Source organism: Geotrypetes seraphini, chromosome 13 (assembly GCF_902459505.1).
Source record: "Geotrypetes seraphini chromosome 13, aGeoSer1.1, whole genome shotgun sequence".
In the NCBI taxonomy this organism is placed as follows: Eukaryota; Metazoa; Chordata; class Amphibia; order Gymnophiona; family Dermophiidae; genus Geotrypetes; species Geotrypetes seraphini.
Window position 1 is genome coordinate 13,298,562 of NC_047096.1, and position 25,603 is coordinate 13,324,164.

A 25,603-nucleotide genomic window follows, 5' to 3' on the forward strand; every position below is an offset into this window, starting at 1 on the left:
ACTTTGCTCCAGAGCGAACAGTATGAAAACTGCCCGTGAGCTTGATCATATTTTACGGGCACACACACACACAAAAAAAATCAAATCCCTGTGTCTGCTGACCTGTCCAGGAAATCCCAAAGCAGACTAAATACTTTTCCCACCCTCTGCTGATTTTTTTACATTACATCTATGCAGGAATAATCTATAAATGAATACATTTCTATTCATTGTTATTAATCCAAAAGGCAAACAAAATTCCCAGCCTACCACTATGGACTGTGTGCTAACAGAAGCACTAGGTGGATTCATGGGCTGCGGCCTCCTCTGATTTGGGATCTTTATCGTGAAGACGTGCAATGCACACTTAGGCATAAGAGGCTCAAATTTGCAGTTTCTGGGCTGCCAGCGAATCACTGCACCAACATCTCCACTTATTTGTACCTGCAGCCCCATTATTTTGGCAGAGGAAGGAGGTCTTACCTGACGTTTCATCGATGGGGGCGGACAACACTCAAGGTGTAGGACATTTAGGTGATCCCCGTGAGGTATATCAGCCGGTCCCTGTTGAGACACGTCCAGTGCTGTGCCACTAGTTTCCATCTGAAGAGAGGAACAGACAGATGGACGGACAATGAGAAGAGCGCCATGTTATTGGACAACAAAAGGGGAACTAAAAATCCCCCCTCCACCTTCCCCACATTTTTTTGCTTTTTAAATTGTGACCATGCTGTATTTTTTGGGGCATTATGTAGCAGAGGTTCCAATTCTGAATCAAACATTTAATTAAAATTTTTTTTTAAAAAGGACCTAAGACACTCATATCACAGGACAGCAACAGCTTTAATGGGTTAATTGTCAGGGGCAACGTCCCCAGATAGATTACATAACATAACATAACATAGCTTGTGTATACCACTAAACCTTGCGGTTAACAATTAAAAAAAAAAAAAAGTTGGACTTCAGGCAGCGAATTACAAAAAATATGAAATGGTTAGTTAGAAAAATGTTATCATACAAATAAGTTTTTACACAACCCCTTTCTGATCAGAAACACAACATAACATAATTTTATTCTTCTATACCGCCATAATCAAACAATTTCTAGGCGGTTTACACAGAAGGCTGGACAATCAGTGAAATACAATTAATTGAAATACAGCAATTTTCCTAAAAAATTCAATATAAAATTTTAGCCAAAGATGATGTAAATGATAGAGAATGAGAAGGGGACAAATTGTCCCTGTCCTTATGGGATCTATCTCCTTCCCCGTTCCCATCCCCGCAAACTCTGTCCTCATCTGCACAAGCCTCGAACACTTACGAGGAAGAAGTGCAAAGGTGGCATTGTAAGACTCAAAGGTGATGGGGGAAAATATGTAGAAGCTGATAAAGATAAGACGGAATTGCTTAAGAAATATTTTTGTTCTGTGTTCACAACAGACGTAAAATTATTCCATCGCCTTGAATTCACGACAAGGCGATCAATCAGATTTTAAACAAACTTGAAAACCTGAACCTGCACATCAACGTCGCAGTACAAGCAAAATGGGTTTGGTGGGTTTTAAGCTCACTCCAGAAGCCACACACGATCCTTCCTCGTCTTTGAACCCCCTCTTATCACCCTACTGCTAGACCACCAGTGGGGTTCATGACAGAGTGCCTGGAGGCGGGGGGGAGGGGGGGCCACCACCCCGAACGCCATCTTAGTGGGGGCGCTGGCACCTCTCTGCCCCTCTCTTGCCCGCCCCCATGTACCTCTTTAAAAATCTTTGCCAGCGCAAACAGCAGGCCAGAAAAATTCAGAGGTACGGGTGTGGGGAGGGCACGAGTGTGGCTGGCTGGGAGGGGAAGGATGGAAGGAACATGGGGAAAGCAGAGGAGAATGCAGGGGGCAACACCACCCCAGGTGCCTCTTACCCTCGCTACGCCATTGCCTGTGAGGGCTGGTTTCCAATGGGAATAATTTTCAAAAGATTGCCTATAGTTCGTGCGCATCATGCCGGCACCTAAGCGTAGATTCTGTAACGGCAGTTCTACGTGCAAGCAGAAGCATAGCAAGGGAAGGAGACATTTATCTGCGACGGCTGACAAAGAATGAGGTGGGCTTGCCCCAGAACTTTCGGGCCATTAGACACTCCCGTCGGTACCAGCTTGCAGAAATCAAGCCCATAGGCAACCGCCAGATTCTAACGATGTCAAACCTGGTCCCTGCAAGAACTCTGGCCACCTTCCTCTCTACAGTTCTGACAATGGGGCACCAAAATCTTCAATTGGACCCTGTAAAAAGCAGACGACGACAACACCGCCAGGACTTACGCTATCGTTGCTCCTCTTCCTCTTGTTTCCCGGCTCTTCCTGCTCCTGAAATCATAGGGACAGACATCAGCAAGAAAGGAGATGGTACAAGCTAGAGGTCTGCACGGGAACGCGGAAATCCCCCCCTAACTTACGGGACTCCCACGGGGACCACCCTCTGGCCAACGGGACTCCCACGGGGATGGAAGGCTTTGGAAGCAGGGTTCGTCCATATAATATAATGGACACGTCAGCCTTAGTAAAAGAGGGGGTTTATAAGTTAAATACCTGAACAGAAAACAAAAAAAGGGTTCCACCAAAGACATTCCACAAGGAAAACAGCAAAAGAAACTGTGGAATTGATGATCCTGTCAGAAGTAATTGCTGCTTTTTATGGGGACGGGCGGGGATGGAGGTAATTCCTTGCGGGGATGAGTGGGGACGGAGAGGATCCTGACGGGGACGGGTGGGGACGGAGAGGATCCTGGTGGGGATGGGTGGGATTTCTGTCCCCACGCAACTCTCTAGTACAAGCTCTCGTCCCGTCCCTTCATGACCGGCTCTAGGGATTGCGGTGCCCCGAGTCAAGCCCCTCACACCACTGCAGTGCGATATCTCTCACCTTCACCCTCCATTTAGCCAAGTCCGGTCCTCGAGAGCCACAGGCAGGTCAGGTTTTCAGGATCTCCACAATGAATATGTACGAGATGGATTTGCACGCACTGCCTCCTTGAGATGCAAAATCTAGCTCATGCATATTTATTGTGGATATCCTGAAAACCTGACCTGCCTGTGGCTCTCGAGGACCGGAACTGCCTACCCCTGGTCTAGACTATTAAGGTTGTCCTAGCCAGTTATTTTGCAGAACATAAAAGGTGGCCCGTGTAAACAGGACATTCATTACCTTTGAGGTACGTTTGAGCGTGAGAGTCTTCTGTAGTTTATTCAGGAAGAGGATGGCGGATTTTGCCCCCGAGAGTGTATTGGCTTTTGCACTGCTGACTTCTCTTTCTGAAAAAGGAGGTTCGACATAATTCAAATTAAGATCATAGAATGGCACAACCTTCATCTCCATCTCTGAGCAAGTTTGCAGGCTCAGCTTTATTCTAGACTCTGACCTCATGAAGAGATCTTAGGATTAGAGCTGTTATTTATTTACTTCATTTTCAAGCCCAGAACGGGTTACAATGGTACATAGACAGGGGGCTCCTTTTACGAAGGTGCGCTAAGCGTTTTTAGTGCACGCACCGGATTAGCGCGCGCTAGCCAAAAATCTACCGCCTGCTCAAAAGGAGGCGGTAGAGGCTAGCTCGCGCTAATCCACGCGTTAAGGCCCTAGCGCGGCTTTGTAAAAGGAGCCCAGGATATACGAGAAAAACACAACATGGTAGATTAAGCTAACAAAACAGATATCAAAAATTACCCCCAAACCACCAAAAATTAGTCAATAATATTATACCAGGCAAAGGGACAAAAATAATCATTATGCAAACCAATCATACAAAATAATGGAGAAAAAGACCTCAGTATTTCCAGGGATAAATATCTCCTGGATATCTCTGTGTCTAGCTTCAAAGCTGCTATAGGAAAAAAATGCCATTAACTTTATTAAATTTCCAAAATCGTGTAGTTTTTAATCTGTTCACTTCAAGTATCAAAAAAACCATTCAAAAGATAAGTACCGTATTTTCACGCATATAACGCACGCGTTATACACGATTTTACAAACCGTGCATAACCATGCGCGTGTGAGCGCTTTGTACACATGTTTTTTTTTTCATTCGAATCCAGCATTCCCCCTGCGAACCGGCATCCTACCCCCCCCCCCACTCGTGACACCCCCCCTCCCCCGCGATCCTACATCCCCCCCAGCACCGCAAAGACAACTCTTACCCGATTGGGCACCAGCACCAATGCACAGGATGTGCCAGTGCCAGTGCCCGAAGATCCTCCCTCGTTGGTTTGGCTGTGCTGGGCTGTGCGAGAGAGATCCTCCTTCTTCCTGTGCCAGGCTGGACTAGGCTTTGAGCATGCGCAAATGCTCAAAGCCTAGTCCAGCCCGGCACAGGAAGAAGGAGGATCTCTCTCGCACCGCCCAACCCAGCCCAGCCAAACCAACGAGGGAGGATCTTCGGGCACTGGCACTGGCACATCCTGTGCATTGGTGCTGGTGCCCAATCGGGTAAGAGTTGTCTTTGCGGTGCTGGGGGGGATGTAGGATCGCGGGGCAGGGGGGGTGACGCGAGCGGGGGGGAGGATGCCGGTTCGGAGTAGGCGGGAGGAGGTTTTAGCATGCGCGGTATACGTGTGTGCGCGCTATATTAAATTTTTTTTACATAAATTTGTGTTCCCCACGCGCTATACCCGTGTGCGCGTTTTACACGGGTGCGCGGTATATGGGTGAAAATACGGTAATCAATAAACACTTATCTGTAGACGTGTCCCATCTCCGGTGACAAATGAGTCGTAGCAGGAATCCACGTGTTCATACCTGAAGTGAACAGATTAAAACTACAAAGGGAAAGGGGAGCGCACGTGTGGGAAGAGGTGGGGGGGCAGAGAGGAGATGGGGTGCCCAGGGCGGATTGCACCCCTCCCCTTAACTACACCACTGCTTGTGAGAACCTGCAAAACTAAAAATCATGATTTACAGGATTTTTTATGTTTACCCATACTGTGCATTAATAACAGAAGAAAGCAGCATTGAGATATTTCCGGTTTTGTATTTAGACAAGCATGATATAGATTCTTACTAAATAGAGCAAAGGAATCCAGGCCCTAGCTACATTGTGGGCATAATCCAGAATTTTAGAAAAATAATAATATTGCCACTAGACGTCATGGCAGCCATTTTGAGAATAGAGCCAGCAGGGGGCAGGACCGACTGAGGATCACTCTTGCCCCTAGATTGTCAGCAATCGTAAGATATGTCTTCGGGGGCAAATATAGGTGGGCAGGGGAGAAAGGAAACTTGTTTGGAGGGGGAGGGAGAGGGAGACCAACAGAACAAAGCACAAATTTTTAGATTTCGTCAAAAAGTACACCGTCGGGTGCTGCCACAGCCTTTTGAATGAAACCGAAACCAGCAGATAAGGATTTGGGGCCAGTTTCGACACTGTGACTGAAACCACAATCCGGTCAGTCTACAGTCTGGTCAAGCCTAGTCCTATATTTTCCCCTCAACTGGCTCCTACCGACTGGTACTTCACAGTTTAAGAAACAGTTGAGGCTTTGATAGTTAATGCCTTAGTTATGTCATTTTGAATTTCTGCATTTTAGGCCATAGCTGTCTGTTTGTTTTTTACTGCTGCGATAGATTTAGTTGGCCAGTGCCATACTTATCCCTCTATTGGGTTAAGTTGAATTTTGCTCAGCTATGATATTTAGTGACAGTCTGTAATTATCTTTGTTGGTTTCCTGCTGTATTCTGGAGGCCTCATTATCGCAAGGATGTACTGAGGCTTGAGTCGGTCCAGCGAATGGCCACCCGGATGGTCTCCGGAATCAAGGATCTCCCGTACGAGGAACGGCTGGACAGATTGCGGCTATACTCACTCGAGGAGCGCAGAGAGAGGGGAGACATGATCGAGATCGGGCCGTGTCAAGGTAGAAGAAGATATCTTCTTCTTCAGGGGTCCGACGGCAACAAGAGGACATCCATGGAAAATCAGAGGGGGGAAATTGCATGGCGACACCAGGAAATACTTTTTCACCGAAAGAGTGGTTGATCACTGGAATAGACTTCCACTTCAGGTGATCGAGGCAAGCAGCGTGCCTGATTTTAAGAAGAAATGGGATCGTCACGTGGGATCTCTGCACAGAGTTAAATAGGGGAGGGCTATTAGGGTGGGCAGACTAGATGGGCCGCGGCCCTTATCTGCTGTCTTTTTCTATGTTTCTATGTTTCTATTTTAATTGTGTTTTAGAATTATATTATGACAGTTTTCTGCTTATGACAGTGTTTCTCAACTCGGTCCAGTGGAGTACCCCCTTGCCAGTCAGGTTTTTAAGATATCTACAATGAATATGCATGAAAAAAAATTTGCATATAATGGAGGCAGTGTATGCAAATTCAATGTGGATGTCCGGAAAACCTGGCTGGCAAGGGGGTACTCCACTGGACCGAGTTGAGAAACACTGGCTTAGGACAAGGGTGCAATATAAATGCCTTAAATAAAGACCACCACCAAACAGAGATAACACGCTCCCTGATCCATCATCATCTTCCATTTCATTCCTTACCCCGAGGATGTGGAGGTAGGATTGGCGCATCTCGGAAAGCTTCGTAGAACTGGCTCAAGTAAGTGACCAGGCTGAGCCTGTCTGGCTCAGACAGGGCCACCATTTCCGCACCAGTGAGGATGGGCAGGATGCCCAAGTCCTGCTCCGCCACCTCAAAGGCCAGTTGGTTATTCGCGGCAGCTGCCTTCTGGTCCAGAGCCTCAAAATCTCTATAGAAGAAGAAAAAAAACCCTTTGAAGTCAGTTTTACTAGCAGGGTTTAAAAATTTTTTGATAATTCCCTAAAATAGAAAGTCCGTAAGCCTTTATTAATGTGGACTTGGGGTGGAAAATCCACTGCTTATTCCTAGGATAAGCAGCTGTTTGGGATCTTGCCAGGTAGTTGCGACCTAGGTTGGTCATTGGGTTGATGGATCTTTGATCTGTCCCAGCATGTCAACGCTTATGTTCTTAGGTTCTATATCTGATGACAAGGACCAGTAGATGTGACCAGCCCCAGAGGGTTCAGCAAAGGGCTTAGAAGCTGGACCATCATAAGTGTTCATAAACTGAAAACAGAACTAACTGGATATCTAAAGTTATTGATCAATGTATTGAGTTAGTCCAACATAAAGACAATTCACTTGAATATGCACAAATAAGGCTATAGGGTGTTAACATAGCAACTATAGCACTATATGTTTGAAAAATAAAAATCACCTTGCAAATATATTTTTATAATAATTCATTTTCGCCCGTCATTTTTTTTTTCCTATAATTTTTCTATAATGCTGCCCATGGTGAAGTTTGTTTTTTTTTGCACAAAATTCTTATGACGTCTCACTGTGGTTCCAGGCACAGAGCCACCTTTCTGCTGCACTGTCTCTGGGAAGTCCAATTTTAAGGGGGCTGGACTGGGTGGGCCAAGCGCTTTCTCCCAACTCTTCTCTCCCCCAGTGTCCCCCCCCCCTTCCACCTCACTTCCTCTGCTGTCCTCCCACACACATACACGGTGACAGGTCAAATGCGCGCAAGACAACAGATGTCTTGCGCTCACTTGCTGGCGCTCAGATGTCTCGCGCTCACTTGTCTCGCACTCAGTTGTTCCGCTCGTGCTTGTTACTAAAAATGATTTGCGCTGAATTGTCTTGCGCTCAAATGTCTTAGCGTTCACTTGTCCGCGCCCATTTGTCCGCGCGCTGTTGTCTTGTGCGCATTTGACTATGAACCCACATACACACCACACACCTGTGCTGGTGGGAATGCTCCATCAGCTGGAGAGATTTGCTAGCAGAGCCACAGTCCACGTTGCTGGTTTCTGTTTACTTTTCTTAAATTTACTGTGGTTCTACGCTGTCCCTTTTGTGTAATTGTGTGTGTCTCGGTCCATATAACTTGTTTCATAAGTCTATGATTTTCATGTCCTTTTATTTTAATGTACGTGCATCGCCTAGAAACCACGATAGGCGACTAATCCAATTATTAATACACTTGAAACTTGAGGAAGCCAGCACGGTGCTGGTATTTCTGCACGTGCTCACGTTCCCCCCTTAGTGACATATCACAACGGAACAGCCATCAGAGCACATCCACGGGTCATCAGGGTGACTGTAGTACTTACATGAGATCAGGCCTGAAGCGATGAATCAGTGCGCATAAGGCCAGTCCGCTCCTCCAGGAATAAGTGAAATCGGTCACTTTGACGTTGCGGTAACCTGCCGTCTGCTTCTGACACCAGCTCAGCAGTTCGTTGTAGATGCTCAGGGAGTCTAAAGAGGGGGAAGAAATTAGAAAGATTGACTCGGACAAGAGGTCATGGACTGAAGCTGAGGGGCACCAGGCCCAGGACAAATATCAGGAAATTCTGTTTCACACAACGGGTGGTGGACGCTTGGAACGCTCTCCCGGAGGAGGTCATGATGGAGACCACCATTCCGGGATTCAAGGGCAAGTTGGATGCACACCTTCTCGCCAATCATATTGAGGGATACGAGTAAACAAGGTTTCTCAGCAGGGAACACCTGGCTTGGCCTCCGCGAGTTCGGGTCGCCGGACTGGATGGACCTAGGGTCTGATCCGGCGAAGCCATTTCTTACATTCTTATGTTCTAAAGCACAAGGTATGAAAGAACTCCGACCGAGAGGCCGTGTTGCAACACGCCTTGGTCACTATGGCGTTGTACGCGAGACCTGCATAAAAAGGGCAGATCTTTGCAAAAGTGTCTGCAGCTTTCCATTCATTAATCTCAGGAGGGTAGCTTTGAGGGAATCAGCACCCTCTATGCGGTGGAGAAGGGTTTGGTAGATTCAAAAGCAATGTTAGGAAATTCTACTTTACGGAGAGGGTGGTGGATGCCTCCCGAGAGAGGTGGTGGAGAGGAAAACGGTTATGGAGTTCAAAGAAGCGTGGGATGAACACAGAGGATCTAGAATCAGAAAATAATATTAAATATTGAACTAAGGCCAGTACTGGGCAGACTTGCACGGTCTGTGCCTGTGTATGGCCGTTTGGTGGAGGATGGGCTGGGGAGGGCTTCAGTGGCTGGGAGGGTGTAGATGGGCTGGAGTAGGTTTTGACGGAGATTTCGGCAGTTGGAACCCAAGCACGGTACCGGGTAGAGCTTTGGATACTTGCCCAGATATAGCTAAGAAGAAAAAATTTAAAAATTTTAAATTGAATCAGGTTGGGCAGACTGGATGGACCATTCGGGTCTTTATCTGCCGTCATCTACTATGTTACTATGTTAGACTGCAGCCTACAGACTACCCTGCCCTCCATGTCAAGGATCCAAGCCTCTCCCAGAAGCAGCACCAATTCCACCAAAAGCAAACACCCAATGTGCGTAGAGATCCTCACCAAGCAGCACCACGCACTGAATGCGTCCACTAAAATGGGGTTCCAGAGATCACACCAGCTTTCCTGTTCACTTAGGATTATCAGACATCCAGATTTCCCTGGGGCTGGAGTGACGAGGTTTGGGGGGGAGCAGAATAGGGCGGTCCCGGGGCGGAATGGGCGGGGTCATGCATCTTTTTATACCAGATGTTCACTTCCATCCCCCACCCAAATGACATGCTCCAATTACACAATGCACCTCTGTTTTCCACACTACCCTTCCTTCATTCAAAATATGCTATCTTTGGAGATAAAAGACCTTCTCCTTCCTCCCATCAAACAACAGTGCAATATAACTGGGCCATATTGCCTTAAAGCAACTCGGCAAGCCAGTAGGACCAGCCTTCCATGTGGTTCTTTACACAGCCAGAAGTGAAAACAGAACTGGGGGTCCAATGTGCACTAGGACAGATACTACCAAGTGAGCTGAAAATGTAACCCTTCCGCAGCCCAATCAATCAGATCTTTGAGAAACTCACAGCCCATCCAACCTCTTCACTACCAAGTGGAACAAGTCAAAGGGACCACCTAGAAACAGGCTTACCAGACGTCTGGGAAAACGCAGATGCGTCCTCTTTTTAGAGGACAGTCCAGGTGCCCGGAGGGATTTCCAAAACCCAGCAACTTGTCTGGTTTTGGAAGTTCCCGTGCTCGGGGCTGCACCCGGAAGGCTTCTGTGCATTTGCGGATTTTGACGTGATGACATCATACGCAGATGCCATCATCGCGTTGACATCTGCCTATGCGCAGCGGCCCTCCAGACCTCGGGGAAGGAGACAGAAGGTTGAGCTGGGGCACGGCTGGTGACAGAATAGGGCCGGAGATGGAGGCGGAATGGGCTGGAGGACAGAACAGGGTGGGGCCGAGTGTCCTCTTTTTTAAAAAAAAAGGAAATCTGGCAACTCTACCTAGAAATAACAGAGAACATTGAACACATAAGCTTGGTCACCACAACACTGACCTTTCCGAGAGAACATCATCCTCTTCTTCTGCTCCTTAGACTTGTGGTCCACCTCCTTGCTCCCTTTGTTGTACAAATGGTGCACCTGGAATGATAACCACAAAGAGTCTATTACTAATACCCAGAGTAGCAGCAGTCCTTGAGATCACTTTCCCATGATGCCAGAGAGTGGCGTAGTAAGGGGAAGGGGGTGGACTACCCTGGACGCCGTGTCAGTGGAGGTGCCGGCACCTCACCCCCCCCCCCCCCCCACCCTGTACATCTTTGCTAGCACGAGCAACTTTTCCTGCCTGTTGCTCATGCCAGCCTGGTTCACTTCTGAATCATTTCCGGGTCACGGGGCCAGGAAGTGACGTTAGAGGGAAATCCAATGTTGGGAGGAGCATACTTGAGAAAAGCCACTCATGCTGATGAACATTTAGAGGTACTGGGGAGGGAGAGCGCGAGTGTGGAGGCGAGCGGAAAGGAGTGGGGGGGGGGGTCACCTCTGCCCCGGTTGGCTCCTACCCTTACCATGCCAATATCAGTCATGCCTTGACCCGAAGGGAAGGCTGATCCCTGGAGGCCTGCTCAATTTACCTGGCCGGGTTTTATAGCTTGCCGGTTGAGGTTGGGGTAACGGGTGGTAGGATCAATGCTATAATTGGCGATGTCCTTGTTGGTATTGTCAGGCGATGTCTGGGACAGGCGCTGGTAAATACTCTCCCTGTGGAGGAACATTTATGGATTACGTGAACTAAGAGATTATGTTTGGTCTTTCCCACCACCTCAAAGGCAACGTCAATTGACTACATGCTACCTGAATGTCTCTCACCTCTCAGCCAGGACTTCCAGTGGTGGAACACCCGCTGCCCATTTCTTTACCATCCAGGCTGCATCGAAAGCAGCAAGAAACCCCCGGGCTATACCAGTGCCCAGTGGCCAGAATGGCTACAGAAAGAGAAAATAAAAACACATCATATGAGCCCGCTACAATGAAGGGGCATAAGAAACAGGGTGTGTCCCTATGCATTCATACCACAAGTCTTACCACATTCGACAGGCTGTTGGGTTCTATATTTAAAGGATCTTTTACTCACGGGCACAGGATCCACTTTAATCCCATGGGTCTTGCTGCAAGAAAGCATGTGCTAAGCATTTACGAAAGGACCCCTTAGAGCTGTATTCAGTGTCCAGCACATTGATCTATTCTGATGCTTGTACAGTACGCTGCATTTCAAGAAGGGCAAACACCTTTGTGATTTAGATTTTAAGAATTTGGGACCAGGAATTAAGCTCTATCCAAGAAGTCCAGGTGTGAGCCAGAAGGCAGGTAGCTTCCAGTACCCTGAGGTAAAGAATGACACGGGGACAAATTTTTCCCCATCCACGCAAGTTCTTTTCCTGTCCCTGCCCCGTTCCTGCAAGCTCCGCCCTCATCTGCAAAAGCCTCAAACACTTTAATATCTTAAGTAGCAACATTCTAGGGCTCAGACTGTGATGTCATAATGCCTCATCTGCAAAAGCCTCAAATACTTTAATATCTTAAGTAGCAACATTCTAGAGCTCAGACTGTGATGTCATAATGCCTCATTCCACCAATGCCTAAGCTCTGTCCTCATCTGCAAAAGCCTCAAAAACTTTAATATCTTAAGTAGCAACATTCTAGAGCTCAGACTGTGATGTCATAATGCCTCATTCCACCAATGCCTAAGCTCTGTCCTCATCTGCAAAAGCCTCAAACACTTTAATATCTTAAGTAGCAACATTCTAGAGCTCAGACTGTGATGTCATAATGCCTCATTCCATCAATGCCTAAGCTCTGTCCTTAACTGCACAAGCCTCACTTAAAGCATAAGTAGCAACATTCTAGAGCTCAAACTGTGATGTCATAATACCTCATTCCACCAATGCCTAAGCTCCGTCCTTAACTGCACAAGCCTCACTTTAAAAGCATAAGTAGCAACATTCTAGAGCTCAAACTGTGATGTCATAATGCCTCATTCCACCAATGCCTAAGCTCCGTCCTTAACTGCACAAGCCTCACTTTAAAAGCATAAGTAGCAACATTCTAGAGCTCAAACTGTGATGTCATAATGCCTCATTCCACCAATGCCTAAGCTCCGTCCTTAACTGCACAAGCCTCACTTTAAAAGCATAAGTAGCAACATTCTAGAGCTCAAACTGTGATGTCATAATGCCTCATTCCACCAATGCCTAAGCTCTGTCCTCATCCGCACAAGCCTCAAACAAATCATAAGTGTTTGAGGCTTGTGCTGTTAAGGCAGAGCTTACAGGAATGGGGACAGCGACAAAACTCGCAGGGATGGGACAAAGAAATTGAGTTCCTGCAGGGACAGGGAAAAATTTGTCTCCGTGTCATTTTCTACCCTGAGGGAAGCCCTGATACTCTTGAGATAGAGGGGGTACGTGAAGGTGAGATGTGAGAAAGCTATTCCCTCCCATCCCAGCAGCACGTGAGCAGACGGCGCAGAAGCAGAGACAACACCCCCACCTCAGGCTATGGAAAAAAAAAATGGAGCACACACAAACAGAAGTAAGTTCTTTGCTGAGAAGAGAAATAGTCAAGTACCCTCCCCATACGATTTATTGTGTGTTCAGGGAGGGGGAGGAGCATGGCAGAAGTGCAATTTTCCTACAGAACAGCTGGAGGGAGAAAGACAAAATACATAAATCAACTGGTCTAAAAACAGTCACCCAGAATTGTCAAGCTAAACAAATCAAACAAAAAGATAGGAAAAACAAGCTGTCATCCTTCAACAAGAACATGAAAAACAAACAACAAGAAGGGAGTGGTGCTTACCACAGAAAGTTAAATGCAAGGTGGCACTGGCGACAGTTCAAGAGAACTCCCTGCTCATGTGATATTAATGACCGATGCCATCGAGAGCCATTTTCTGAACTATCTACCTCAGGGGTCCCCAAAGTCCCTCCTTGAGGGCCGCAATCCAGTCGGGTTTTCAGGATTTCCCCAATGAATATGCATGAGATCTACGTGCATGCACTGCTTTCAATGCATATTCATTGGGGAAATCCTGAAAACCCGACTGGATTGCGGCCCTCAAGGAGGGACTTTGGGAACCCCTGATTTAGACATTAGAACAGGGGTGGGCAACTCCGGTCCTTGAGGGCCGTAATCCAGTCGGGTTTTCAGGATTTCCCCAATGAATATGCATTGAAAGCAGTGCATGCACATAGATCTCATGCATATTCATTGGGGAAATCCTGAAAACCCGTCTGGATTGCAGTCCTCAAGGAGGGACTTTTGAGATCCCTGCTAGGGATGTTACTGGGTTGGGTCTCTGTGGGGTACACTAGAATTTGAGATCTGTAAGCTTTTTACTAAGATACAGGTTCAAAATACAGCAGTAGGGTGCAGTAGGAGAATGGAAAGCTGCCTAGGAGGAGAGAACCGAAGTGTTTTTTCTTTTTCCAAGGTGATGGTGTAACTCAGGGGTAGGCAATTCCGGTCCTTGAGAGCCAGAGCCAGGTCAGGTTTTCAGGCTATCCACAATAAATATGCATGAGATAGATCAGTACACCTAGCTCAGGGGTAGGCAATTCTGATCCTTGAGAGCCGGAGCCAGGTCAGGTTTTCAGGATATCCACAATGAATATGTATGAGATGGATTTGCATGCACTGCCTCATAGAGATGCAAATCTATCTCATGCATATTTATTGTGGATAGCCTGAAAACCTGACCTGGCTCTGGCTCTCAAGGACCGGAATTGCCTACCCCTGAGTTACACCATCACCTTGGAAAAAGAAAAAAAACACTTCGGTTCTCTCCTCCTAGGCAGCTTTGCCTACCCCTGAGCTAGGTGTACTGATCTAAGTGTCTAACTTCAGGCACTGTTTATAGCAGGGGGTCCCCCAAGTCCCTCCTTGAGGGCCGAATCCAGTCGGGTTTTCAAGATTTCCCCAATGAATATGCATGAGATCTATTTGCATGCACTACTTTCAATGCATATTCATTGGAGAAATCCTGAAAACCTGACTGGATTGCGGCCCTCAAGGAGGGACTTTGAGATCCCTGTTCTAAAGTCTAACAATTGTGAGCACTTGAGGTCATTGTTCCCCATGAAAGAAAGATAAGTAAACTATTTATACTTTTATAATATCATCGCCTCCTAGCCACACAGGCAGTAAATCTCCAATCTACTGATTATGACCCCAGACTACAAAACATTCAGAAAAGAAATAAAGACCCTACTTTTCAAGAAATTCCACTAGCTCCTTCCCACCCCCAATATCAAGTTTCAAGTTTATTGGTTTTTAATATCCCGATCATAAAACAAATATCTGACCGGTTAACAATAAAATTTGAAATAGGAAAGGAAGAATTATTTAATGGTGTATTAAAAAGATTAGAAAGAAAAAGAAAAAAAAAAAAAAAAAAAGAAAAAACATATAAAACATACGGACAAACCTGACAGTGAGGATGAGTGGGGAGGAAGGGAAAAGTTACATAATCTTAGAAGAAATGGGATAGAGGGAAGGGATATAACACGAGGGGTAAGGGTGCGTGGTATGAGAGATATGCGCTGAAGAGAAGGTTAGTTTTGAGAAAGAGATCAACAAGTGAACCAAGAAAGATTAAGATTTGGCAAAGGCATCTTGAAATAGATAAGTTTTAAGATTAGTCTTAAATTTTGGTATCTTCCCAATTCCCCAAAGCAACCTCATCCACTCTTTATCTCCTCCAGAAATTACCAGATATCTTCTTCTTGTAATACGTTTTTTGTAATTCTTTTGTAATCCGCCTTGAACCGCAAGGCAATGGCGGAATAGGAATCTCTAATGTAATGTAATATCACATGAGCAAGGAGCTGCGTCATTGACAGAAATTAATTAGGTTTATTAACAGTTTAAGAGAAACCACATCAACGAGGAGATTCTAAAACCGGCGCCTAAGTTTAGAACATAAAAATAGCCTTACTGGATCAGACTAATGGTCCATCAAGCCCAGTAGCCCGTTCTCACGGTGGCCATTCCAGGTCACTAGTACCTGGCCAAAACCCAAGGTGTAGCAATATTCCATGTTACCGATACAGGGCACGCAGTGGCATCCCCCATATCTTTCTCAATAACAGACTATGGACTTTTCCTCCAGGAACTTGTCCACACCTTTCTTAAAACCAGCTACGCCATTAGAAATGGTGAAAAACGGCAAGGTAGTAGCACCTATCGGCGCCTAAATAAAAGCCAGCAGAATCATGCCTATTTAGGCGTTTTAGGTCACTGAACGCCAAAGTAGGTGTGGCCAATGCCAGAAGTGGCGCTAGGCCGCCTAAAGCACCTATGTAGGTGCAATTCACACAAAGATAAGATACTGGAAAAGTAGACCTGGAAAACCCTAGTCTACGTTTCTGGCGCATTTCACGTAAGTGAGATTCTGAAACCGGCACCGATGTGTGATTTGACACGGGATCGGCAGCTGCTTTTCAGGTGGCCACTAATATCAGCGCTGGTTACAGAATCCGGCGGCAAGCGCCCCTACGGACGCTCACCTCAACTTAGCAGCTGATGCCAGATCATAAGGGTCAGGCGTTCCAATTCCCTTTTCAATCAAACTTTATAACTGAGAGAGACTCCCCAAATGTTTCTGAAGTGGACCTCGATAGGCTGGACTTGCCTGTGCTTCATGAGCTTTCACTGGGTGCAGCGGACTAGAAAGGGTGAGCGGCACCCTCCCCCACCCTCTTCCCATCCCCCTGCCATGCGCGTATCCCTTTCCCTTTCTTCGTCCCTTTTTAACTACTCCAGTTTGAGCGGCGTACCCGCGTCAGTGTCAGCTCGCCATTTGACGTCACTTCCCTGGCACAGGTCCCAGAAGTGACATCAGAGAGAGCACCAATGCCAACGCCGGCAGCAACCTCACGCCAGGGGAAGGCAAGGGGCGCGCATGAATGCGCACACAGCAAGGAGAAGAGCGGGGAGCGGAGAAGGGGAGGGGTGCCAGGCCCTTAGGAAGGCTGCATCCAGGGTGGACTGCCCCACCCCCCCGCACCTCCCTTACTATGCCACTGGTTGGGTGGAATAAAGGAGTGTGGGCAGAGACAAAGGAGGTATGGGCAGGAAAGGACGAGAGTATCCCCATTCCCCTTTCCATACCCCTAACACAGGGTAGATACTTCATCCCCGCGCGCCCCTTCCTCAGACCTTTTGAACTTTGGCGGGAGCAACCATCACCTTACTGCCTGCATTGGCTTTGGCGCTCTCTCCGACATCAATTCCTAGGCGCAGGTCCCAGAAGTGATGTCAGAGAGAGCACCGAAGCCGAAGTTGAAAAGGTAAGGGGGAAAAGAAGGGGTGCCAGCATCCTGACCAAGATGGCACCCAGGGCAGATCACCCCCCCTCACTCCCCCTTTCTACACCACTGACTTTAGCTATCTCTCACTACACAGAAAAATTTTATAAAAGCTACTGGATTCATTTTTGGTGGCTTGGACAGATGGGTTGAGGCATCCAGTTTGTAACTGTACAGAGGTCTTTTAAAAGTTTTGGGTGTCAACCCGTGAGATTGTCAGTGAAGCCCTTCACACAGGGTCAATGGTAGACATGGTGGGAACTAGGGCAGAAATTTGGAAGGGGGCCTCATTCGTCCACCAACAGGTCGTGTCTCCTTCAGCTTTGAGTATACTTGGGTCTCCAAACATATCTAACCGACATACTATAAAGAATTAGTGAGAAAACAAAGAAGATTGGCCGAAGACTATACATGTGGTCTACAAAACTCATCGATGAAAACAAAAACAAAAAACTGGATACAGATTTTCTGGAGATAATTTATTAGACACTGACATATAAAAACATGAAAATTAAATTAAAAAAGTACAATGATAAAAAAATACAGTGATAAAAATCCAACCGGATCCTACACGGTCCGTGTTTCGGCGAACACGCCTTCCTCAGGGGGTCCAATGGTTTGCAAACTCACATATAAAGAATTGGACTGAAAACAGTCTATTGTCTTTAAACCTGTGAGCAAAGAACACCGCAGACAAGCTGAAATAGCAAAAAAATACTAAGGGTTGGATTTTATCACTGTATTTTTTAATCATTGTACTTTTTAAATTGAATTTTCATGTTTTTATATATCAGTGTATAATAAATTATCTCCAGAACATCTGTATCCACAGTTTTTTTTGTTTTCATCGGTGGATTATTGGGTCTCCCCATTTTTCTTTGTTCTGCTACAAAACTCATCTACATCGCCATCTTTGGGCCAATAAAATATATTGCATTTTACAAGCAATCCAGCAGCCATGGTCCTCATTCACACACAAAGGAGGAGAGGGAGGAGGATCAGGACTCAGGTAATAGAAATTCTAACCTCTACCAAGCAGTCTCCCACCAGCCCAACGAGCAACCGGGTGGCATTACGTTCATGAACCATGGCGGCATCCTCTGCACGATACATACACGTGAAATCAAACATATCCACATCTGGGCGGTTGCGGTGGTTGAGAGCAAATTCCAGCTGTGGTAGCTGGTAATTGGTAGAGAAGTTTGCAGCGTCTCGAGCATATCGGAGCAATGCTTCATTATTCACGTTCTCCGGAGACAATAAACTCTCTGTGTCAGATTTATCCTGAGGTGGGGAAAGAAAGGCAGACAATGGGTTAATAGGTTTTAATACTACATAGTGAACCTAATGTACCAGCTTAGAGAATGACACGGGGACATATTTCGCCCTGTTCCCGCTGGAACTCTATTTCCCCGTTCCCGTGAGTTTTGTCACTGTCCCTCTCTCTGCCCCAATCACACGAGCCTCGGACACATGATTGTAAAGGGTTTGAGGCTTGTGCGGATGAGGACGGAGCTTAGGCATTGGTGGAATGAGGCATTATGACATCACAATCTGAGCTCTAGAATGTTGCTACTTAGGATTTTAAAGGGTTTGAGGCTTGTGCGGATGAGGACGGAGCTTAGGCATTGGTGAAATGAGGCATTATGACATCACAATCTGAGTTCTAGAATGTTGCTACTTATGATTTTAAAGAGTTTGAGGCTTGTGCAGATGAGGAAGGAGCTTGCAGGAATTTGGTAGGGACAGGAAAAGAACTCGTGGGGACAGGAAAATGAGTTCCTGTGGGGACAGGGAAAAAAATTTGATCCCTCTATACAAGTTATCTGTGAAAGTTTTCTTGCAGTTGGTTTGGGGGGGGGAGGTGGAATAGCTTTGGATAGAAAGTTACAAAGGTTTTCTCCTTGTGACGGATATTTAATTGTTTCGCTAACATAGAAGTATCCACAGGGTTATAATTTCATGTTTAAAAACCACAAAAATGGATGACCGGTGATGTAATTTATAATGTACTTTACTGTTCAGTTCTGCAATCATCCATAAAAACTGTTGAAGCATAATACTTAGTGTATTAACTTTCACACTGGCAGTGGGGAAACTCGGTGATTTCAAAGTTTGAGACTGCAAGATCAGACGCAGGTGCATGGCCCCCATTATTCCACTCACACCAGGACAGTTGGACACAAACAGAAAAGGACTACACTTCTCCCTCCGTATTCACGGGGCTTAGGGGCAGAGCCCTCCCGCGAATATGGAAAAACCGTGAATAATATTTGGGCCAGTTCTGCCCTTATCCCCTGCCTATTTTTAGCCCTGTGAGCGCCCCCCCCCCCCTTAAGCCTCACCTGGTGGGCTAGTGGGTTTTCAGGCAGGAGCGATCTTCCCACGCTCCTGCCCCATGCAGATCGCTCACAGGAAATGGCTGCCTTGAGCTCCCGTAGTCTCTCGAGCCATTTCCTGTGAAGATATAAAAATAGTGGAAAACCCCTAGGTAGTAACACTGTAGCCCCCAAAAGGCCAATGGCAACTGAGCTGTAACCCCCCAAAGGGAAAAATGGAAGGTCACAGGACCAAAATGAGAGAGCAAAATGCCAAGGACACAAATCCATTCCCCTGGAATGAGCATTCAGACCCTCTTTACCTGTTTAATCACCCCCATTTTTATCAGGCTCTGTTTCTTGGCAGTCATTACAAAGTAATGCGTATCGTCTTTATAGTAGACAATGTTTTCCAAATCAATACCTGCAGGTGTGAAGAAAGGGGGGGAAAAAACCTCACTGTAAACAACATCAAAGTCTATAAAATAATAGGGTGATCGCTGTGTTAATTTTGGAATACCGCGCGTTAAACCGCCCTGCTGCGCTAGTCGCTAACGCCTCCATTGAAGAGGCGTTAGTATTTTGGCTTGCCGCGGGGGTTAGCGCATGATGAAAAGTCCGACGCGCTAACCCCCGTAGTGCACCTTGAATCTTGCAAAATAAATACCTCTTCAATAATCGCTTAAAATTGCGCAAATTAGGTAGCATGCGCCCATTATGAGGTTTTGTTTTATTTGATATCCTGTTTTACGTATTATCTCTGATGCTTGCTTTGCTACTCGTCAAGATTTGTTGATCGGTGGGATATAAATTTTTTAAAATTGAGTGCACGAAGGTGGCACACATGAAGCAAAAACTCTGGGCTCCTTTTACTAAGGTGCGTTGGCGTTTTTAGCGCACACAGGAAATTACCGCGCGCTATGTGGAAAAATTAACGCCAGCTCAATGCGCTATTCCCGCGCGTTAAAGCCCTAACGCAGCTTAGTAAAAGGAGCCCTCTGTGTCCTCACCTCACAAAAAAAATACTGCATATTCTCCATCAGCTTTACAGAGAGTAACCCAGTATGGTGCCATGGATCCCACTTCATCTGTGGGATTCTCCCTAGAGGTCTGCATGGAAACGGGGATCGCGGGAATCCCACGGGTCCCGCGGGGTTCCCATGGGAATCCCTCCCTAACCCACGAGACTCCCACGGGGACCCCCCCTCTGACCCACGGGACTCTCACGGGGACCCCCCCTCTGACCCACGGGACTCCCACAGGGATCCCCCTCTGGCCCAAGGGACTCCCATGGGGATGGAAGGCTTTGGAAGCAGGGTTCGTCCATATAATATATTGGACACATCGGCCTTAGTAAAAGAGGGGGTTTATAAGTTAATTACCTGAACAGAAAACAAAACAAGGGTTCCACCAAAGAGATTCCACAAGGAAAACAGCAGCGCAAACACAAAAGAAACTGTGAAATTGATGATCCTGTCAGAAGTAATTGCTGCTTTTTATGGGGACAGGCGGGGATGGAGGTAATTCCTTGCGGGGATGGGTGGGGACGGAGAGGATTTTGACGGGGACGGGTGGGATTTCTGTCCCCGTGCAACTCTCTAATTCTCCCTCCCTCTGCCACTATGGTCCCTTTGAGTCTATCCCACGCAGGCTCAAATGTGGGCTCCATTTTAACCCTCTATTAAAGTAATGTAATGTAATTTATTTCTTATATACCGCTACATCCGTTAGGTTCTAAGCGGTTTACAGAAAATATACATTAAGATTAGAAATAAGAAAGGTACTTGGAAAATTCCCTTACTGTCCCGAAGGCTCACAATCTAACTAAAGTACTTGGAGGGTAATAGTGAAGTGAAAAGTAGAGTTAGAGGAAAAATAAAAATAAAATAAACATTTTAAAAAGACAGCATTGATCTAAATACTTTGGAAGGTAGAAGAGAGGAGAGAAAGGAATAGAAGCAGAATGGGTCAGCGTCAGTGATGAAGTGGAGCAAGTAAGTTTAGGAGGAGCGATTGACGTATCCAGAAAGGGCTTCTTCTGGCCGACAGTCCCAGGATGCCTATGTCTCCTCCCCTGCGATGTTCTCCCATCCATGCATTCCCTCCCAGACACACTGCCCGTGTCCCAGCCGCTCCAAGGAGGCTGCCCCAGATGAGGTCCACGGTGAATGCAGGATTCTCTCCTCTGCGGGAAAGCCGCCCGGAGCCGACAGTCGATCTTCTTAGCGGATTGCAGGTCTGGTCCAGATAGCTGCCACTCTTCAGGCAAAGTGGGATTTGCTCCCATTCCTCAGCTTCATAAGAGTCCCCGAGCTTCTCGCCTACAACTGCCATATTCAAGCAGTTCTAATAATCTTTTGACGTGCAAACGGAAGGGATGGTTATTGGAATCTAGCCAAGGCTCCTGAGAAGTTGGCAGGTGGGGGAGAATGGGAATGCAAGGGAGAGGGTGGGGGTGTCTTATGATGGCTAGCGGGCATGAGGTGGCAAGCTAGAAGGAAAAAAAAAAAAAAGTGTGCATGTTTGATATTGAAACTGGTATTTCAAGGAGCAGTTTCAGGCTACCTGCATTGACTGCCATATGATTGCAAGTGAAACCTGTACAGATTAGTTAGCGCGTAAAAAGAGAAGATCCATATCTGGAAATCCAACGCTCACTCAATGATCTCTTTCTGACCCACTTGTCACTTAAGAGCCCATGGATAAAGATGAGAGAGAGGCTCCAGCCCAGGGCTACACGTGGCCCGCAAAGCAACTCGGATAAATCCGTGTCTAACCTGTTTTGGTTAAAAGATTCTGGAAGAACTTTTGATTGTAGATCCGAGCGACACCACTGATCTCCTCCACTTTGGCCTCAGCGGATGTGTTCCGGTTGATGAAGTTGGCAGTGATCCCGATAGCCAGCTTCCCCCGCATTTCCTTACGTTTAAAACCTAATGGGAAGAGTAAAAGAAGAGCATGGGAACTGGTGCTTGCTCCGAAGTCCCAAATGCCACAGGAAAGGGGGTACAGGATTCGCTCCTGACATCAGAGGAAAGTGGATGGGGTCAGGGCTGGGTTTACATATGAACTACAGCTTAGGGCTCACATTTCAAAGGACCACACCCGTCACTAAAAAGCAACAACAAAGCATGTTATATTGTAAATTTTCCTTATTTCCAAATGACCATAATTATGTATCCTTGGAACGAGCTCCCGGTGCAGGTGATCGAGGCAAACAGCGTGCAAGAATTTAAGAGCAAATGGGATGCCCATGCGGGATCCCTTAGAGGGTTAAGCCAAGGGAACCTGTCACCAGGAGCGGGATCCCTAGGATAGTAGACTTGGGGGTGGGTCAGTAGAGTGGGCAGACCTGATGGGCTATGGCCCTTATCTGCCGTCATCTTCTATGTTTCTAAGTAACTAAGTAGTAAATTTAGAACAAATTGGAGAAAACATTTCTTCACTCAATGTGAAATTAAACTCTGGAATTCATCGCTAGAGAATGTGGCGAAAACAGTTAGATTAGCAGGGTTTAAAAAAAAAGGATTTGGATACTTTCCTAAAAGAAAACTCCATAAGCCATTATTAAGATTGACTTTGAAAATCCACTACTTATTTCTAGGATAAACAGCCTAAAATCTGTTTTGAGATCTTGTCATTGTTGGAAACAGGATACTGGGCTTGATGGTTCTTTGCTCTGTCCCAATATGACAAGGTTTATATTCTTATGACTATTCTTGTTTTATATATTTTTAAAAAATTTATCATCTATTAAACTTGCTGTAAGGAGGTGACTTAGCATTAGGGGGGGGGGGGGTCACAAGTTTCACATGGGTTTCTGTGTACACTGGGATATGTATAGCCCTACTTTTGTAAAAGAAATCAGAACTACGTTTCACAAATGTACAATGCCACCAGTGGCGCAATAAGGGAGTGAGCGGTCCAACCTGGGCACCATCTTAGTGGGGGCGCCAACACCTTTCCTCTTCTCCGACCCCCCTACTGCGCACGCACCTTCCCTCTAACACCCTAGACACTATATACCCTCCCCGCTGCCTTCCAATCTCCCCGACCCCTCCCACAAAATCCTGGTTTAATGGGCTGGGAGAGGTTCAGATCAGACCCCCCCCCCCCCCAGCTTGAGAACCCGACACCCATGCCCCCCCCCCTGTAACTTTATCAAAAAACCATGCAGGAGGGATACCCACTCACTCCTGCCTTGACAGGCTGCCTTTTCATAATGGCGGCCTTCCCCCCCCCCCTCCCGGATGCATTGGAAGGGGCCTAAGGTTCTGATTGGCTCAGGGAAGGGGCCTGAAATGCCTGAACCAATCAAGGCCTTAGGCTCCTCATAGTGCATCATTGGCATGCACTAGGAGGGGCCTAAGGCCCTGATTGACTCAGACCTGAGCTAATCAGAACCTTAGCGCCCCCCCCATGCATTTTTGATTAAAGCTACAGGGGGAGGGGCGGTGTTGGGGGTGGAGGGTTCTCGAGCTGGGGGGGGTCTGCTCCGAACACCCCCAGCCCACTAGACTACCAGGATTTTGTGTGAGGGGGAGGGATGATCGAAAGGTGAGAGGGGTGTTGGGTCCCAGTTTTAGTGACAGAGGGGCGTGGAAGTGCGTCTCCACGCCAGGCGCCCCACGCCCTCACTACACCACTGAACGGAATATTCAACGGGGCAGTGTGGGGATTAAAAATCAGGGCCGATTGCTGATCCTAAAAATAAAAATTTTCAGCTGGCTCCTGCTTTCTCTCTCAGAATTCCTCGTTTGCCCGAGAGGAAGGAAACGCAGAGCAAAATCCTCCCCCCCACAGTGAAGGGTAGCAGTCATTTCAAGGAATGTAGCAAAGTCCAATGATAACAGCAGAATCAGCTCTGAGAACCGATCTAAGTCTGCATTTGCTGGTCTGTGGCTCAGACTTGCTGGGTGGGGCAAAGTGAAACATTCAGAACAGGGAGAGGGTTCTAAGCATGATCAAAATGGGTGCCATTTACTAGAGTGGAAGGGCTGTGGCTCACTGGTACAGCTGCTGCCTCTACACCCAGATGTAGAGATCAGATCCTGGTACTGCTTCTCGTGACCCTGCGCACTTAATCCCTCCTGTGCCCACTGCTTTGAATGTCAGCTTTTGAAATGCCAAAACCACAAAAAGGCAGTATACAAGTCCCCCATTCCCTTTCCCTAAGGGTCATGCAGCCCATTTTGTTCCCAACAGATAATGGCGTTAGTGCAGAATTAACCATTAATTAAAGAAAGGGAGATTTTCTTCTGGATTTTGTGCGTTGAAGTTATGACTTTAGGAAAATGTAGAAAGCCATGGACCATAACATCGTAAGATCAATGGTCCATATAGCCCAGAATCCCGTTTCCAACAATGGCTAATCCAGATCACAAGTACCTGGCAGAAATCCAAATAGTAGCAACATTCCATATTACAGATCCAAGGTCAAGCTGTGGCTTCCCCCATGTCTATCTCAATAGCAGATAATGGACTTTTCCTCCGGGAACTCATCCAAACCTTTTTTTAAGCTCCGATATGCTAATCTGGAATCTGAATTCCAAAGCTTAACTATTCATTGAGTGAAAAAATATTTCCATGTAAACTTCCCTAGTCTTTGTACTTTTTGGAAAAGAGCAAAAAAAAAAATCTATTCACTTTTACCCATTCTACACCACACAGGATTTTGTACGCCTCAAGCATATCTCCTCTCAGCCTTTCTTCGTATTTGAAGCGTTTCATCCCATTTATAATTCTGGTCGCTCTTCTTTGAGTCTTTTTCAATTCTGCTCTTTCTTTTTTGAGATATGGCAACCAGGATTGAATGCAATACTCAAGGTGAGGATGAAACCATGGAGCAATATAGCCATGAGTGATACAGAGGCTATGGAGCGATACAGAGCCATGGAGCGATACAAAGACATTATAATATTCTTTTTTTAAGTCTCTAATCTCTATCCTAATAATTTCTAGCACCCTGTTTGTTTTTGGCCACTACCATCCCACACTAGCCAGAAGATTTCCGCATACTATCTACAATGACACCTAGACCTTTTCCTGGTTCATAGACAACGGCGCGAAAGACAAAAGCGCGCGCCGACAATTGAGCGCAGTGCGCGCCCCTGCGCCGCTCTAAATTACAGTTTTTAGGGGCTCCGACGGGGGTTTTTGTTGGGGAACCCCCCCAGTTTACTTAATAGACATCGCGCCGGCATTAGGGGGGGTTTGGGGGGTTGTAACCCTCCATATTTTACTGTAAACTGAACTTTTTCCCTAAAAACAGGGAAAAAGTGAAGTTTTCAGTAAAATGTGGGGGGTTACAACCCCCCACACCCCCCCACAACGCGGCGCGATGTCTATTAAGTAAAGTGGGGGGGTTCCCCCCCACGCCCCCCCGTCGGAGCGCTAAAAACAGTAATTTAGAGCACGCGCTGCGCTCAATTGTCTGGGCGCGCCTTTGTCCCGGCGCGCTTTTGACCTGACACTGTCCTTCAGAGGACATGTCCAGGGGGTCCGGACAGCTTTTCAAAAGAAATCGCATCGAGAAGGGGCACGCGCGCATTCGAGGATGCCTTCTTGCCCAATGAACATGCAGCGGGAGCAGGGTGGGGACCCTAGCGTCACTATATTAA

The 25,603-nt window shown here is 46.7% G+C and overlaps 1 protein-coding gene across 3 annotated transcripts in view; it reads right to left on the reverse strand.

Annotated features, from left to right (window-relative positions):
• The window catches only part of MICAL1 (microtubule associated monooxygenase, calponin and LIM domain containing 1), a 67,324-nt gene that overhangs the window by 20,682 nt on the left and 21,039 nt on the right, over positions 1-25,603 (reverse strand). For all 3 annotated transcript variants that reach the window (XM_033917858.1, XM_033917860.1, XM_033917859.1), the window contains exons 6-16: positions 21,761-21,916; positions 19,307-19,407; positions 17,692-17,949; positions 11,168-11,283; positions 10,933-11,059; positions 10,354-10,438; positions 8,119-8,266; positions 6,520-6,728; positions 3,182-3,288; positions 2,299-2,343; positions 463-582 (exon numbers count right to left, since the gene is read on the reverse strand). In XM_033917858.1, the coding sequence (XP_033773749.1) occupies positions 463-582; positions 2,299-2,343; positions 3,182-3,288; positions 6,520-6,728; positions 8,119-8,266; positions 10,354-10,438; positions 10,933-11,059; positions 11,168-11,283; positions 17,692-17,949; positions 19,307-19,407; positions 21,761-21,916 (1,472 nt within the window). The remainder of the gene's footprint in view (positions 1-462; positions 583-2,298; positions 2,344-3,181; positions 3,289-6,519; positions 6,729-8,118; positions 8,267-10,353; positions 10,439-10,932; positions 11,060-11,167; positions 11,284-17,691; positions 17,950-19,306; positions 19,408-21,760; positions 21,917-25,603) is intronic.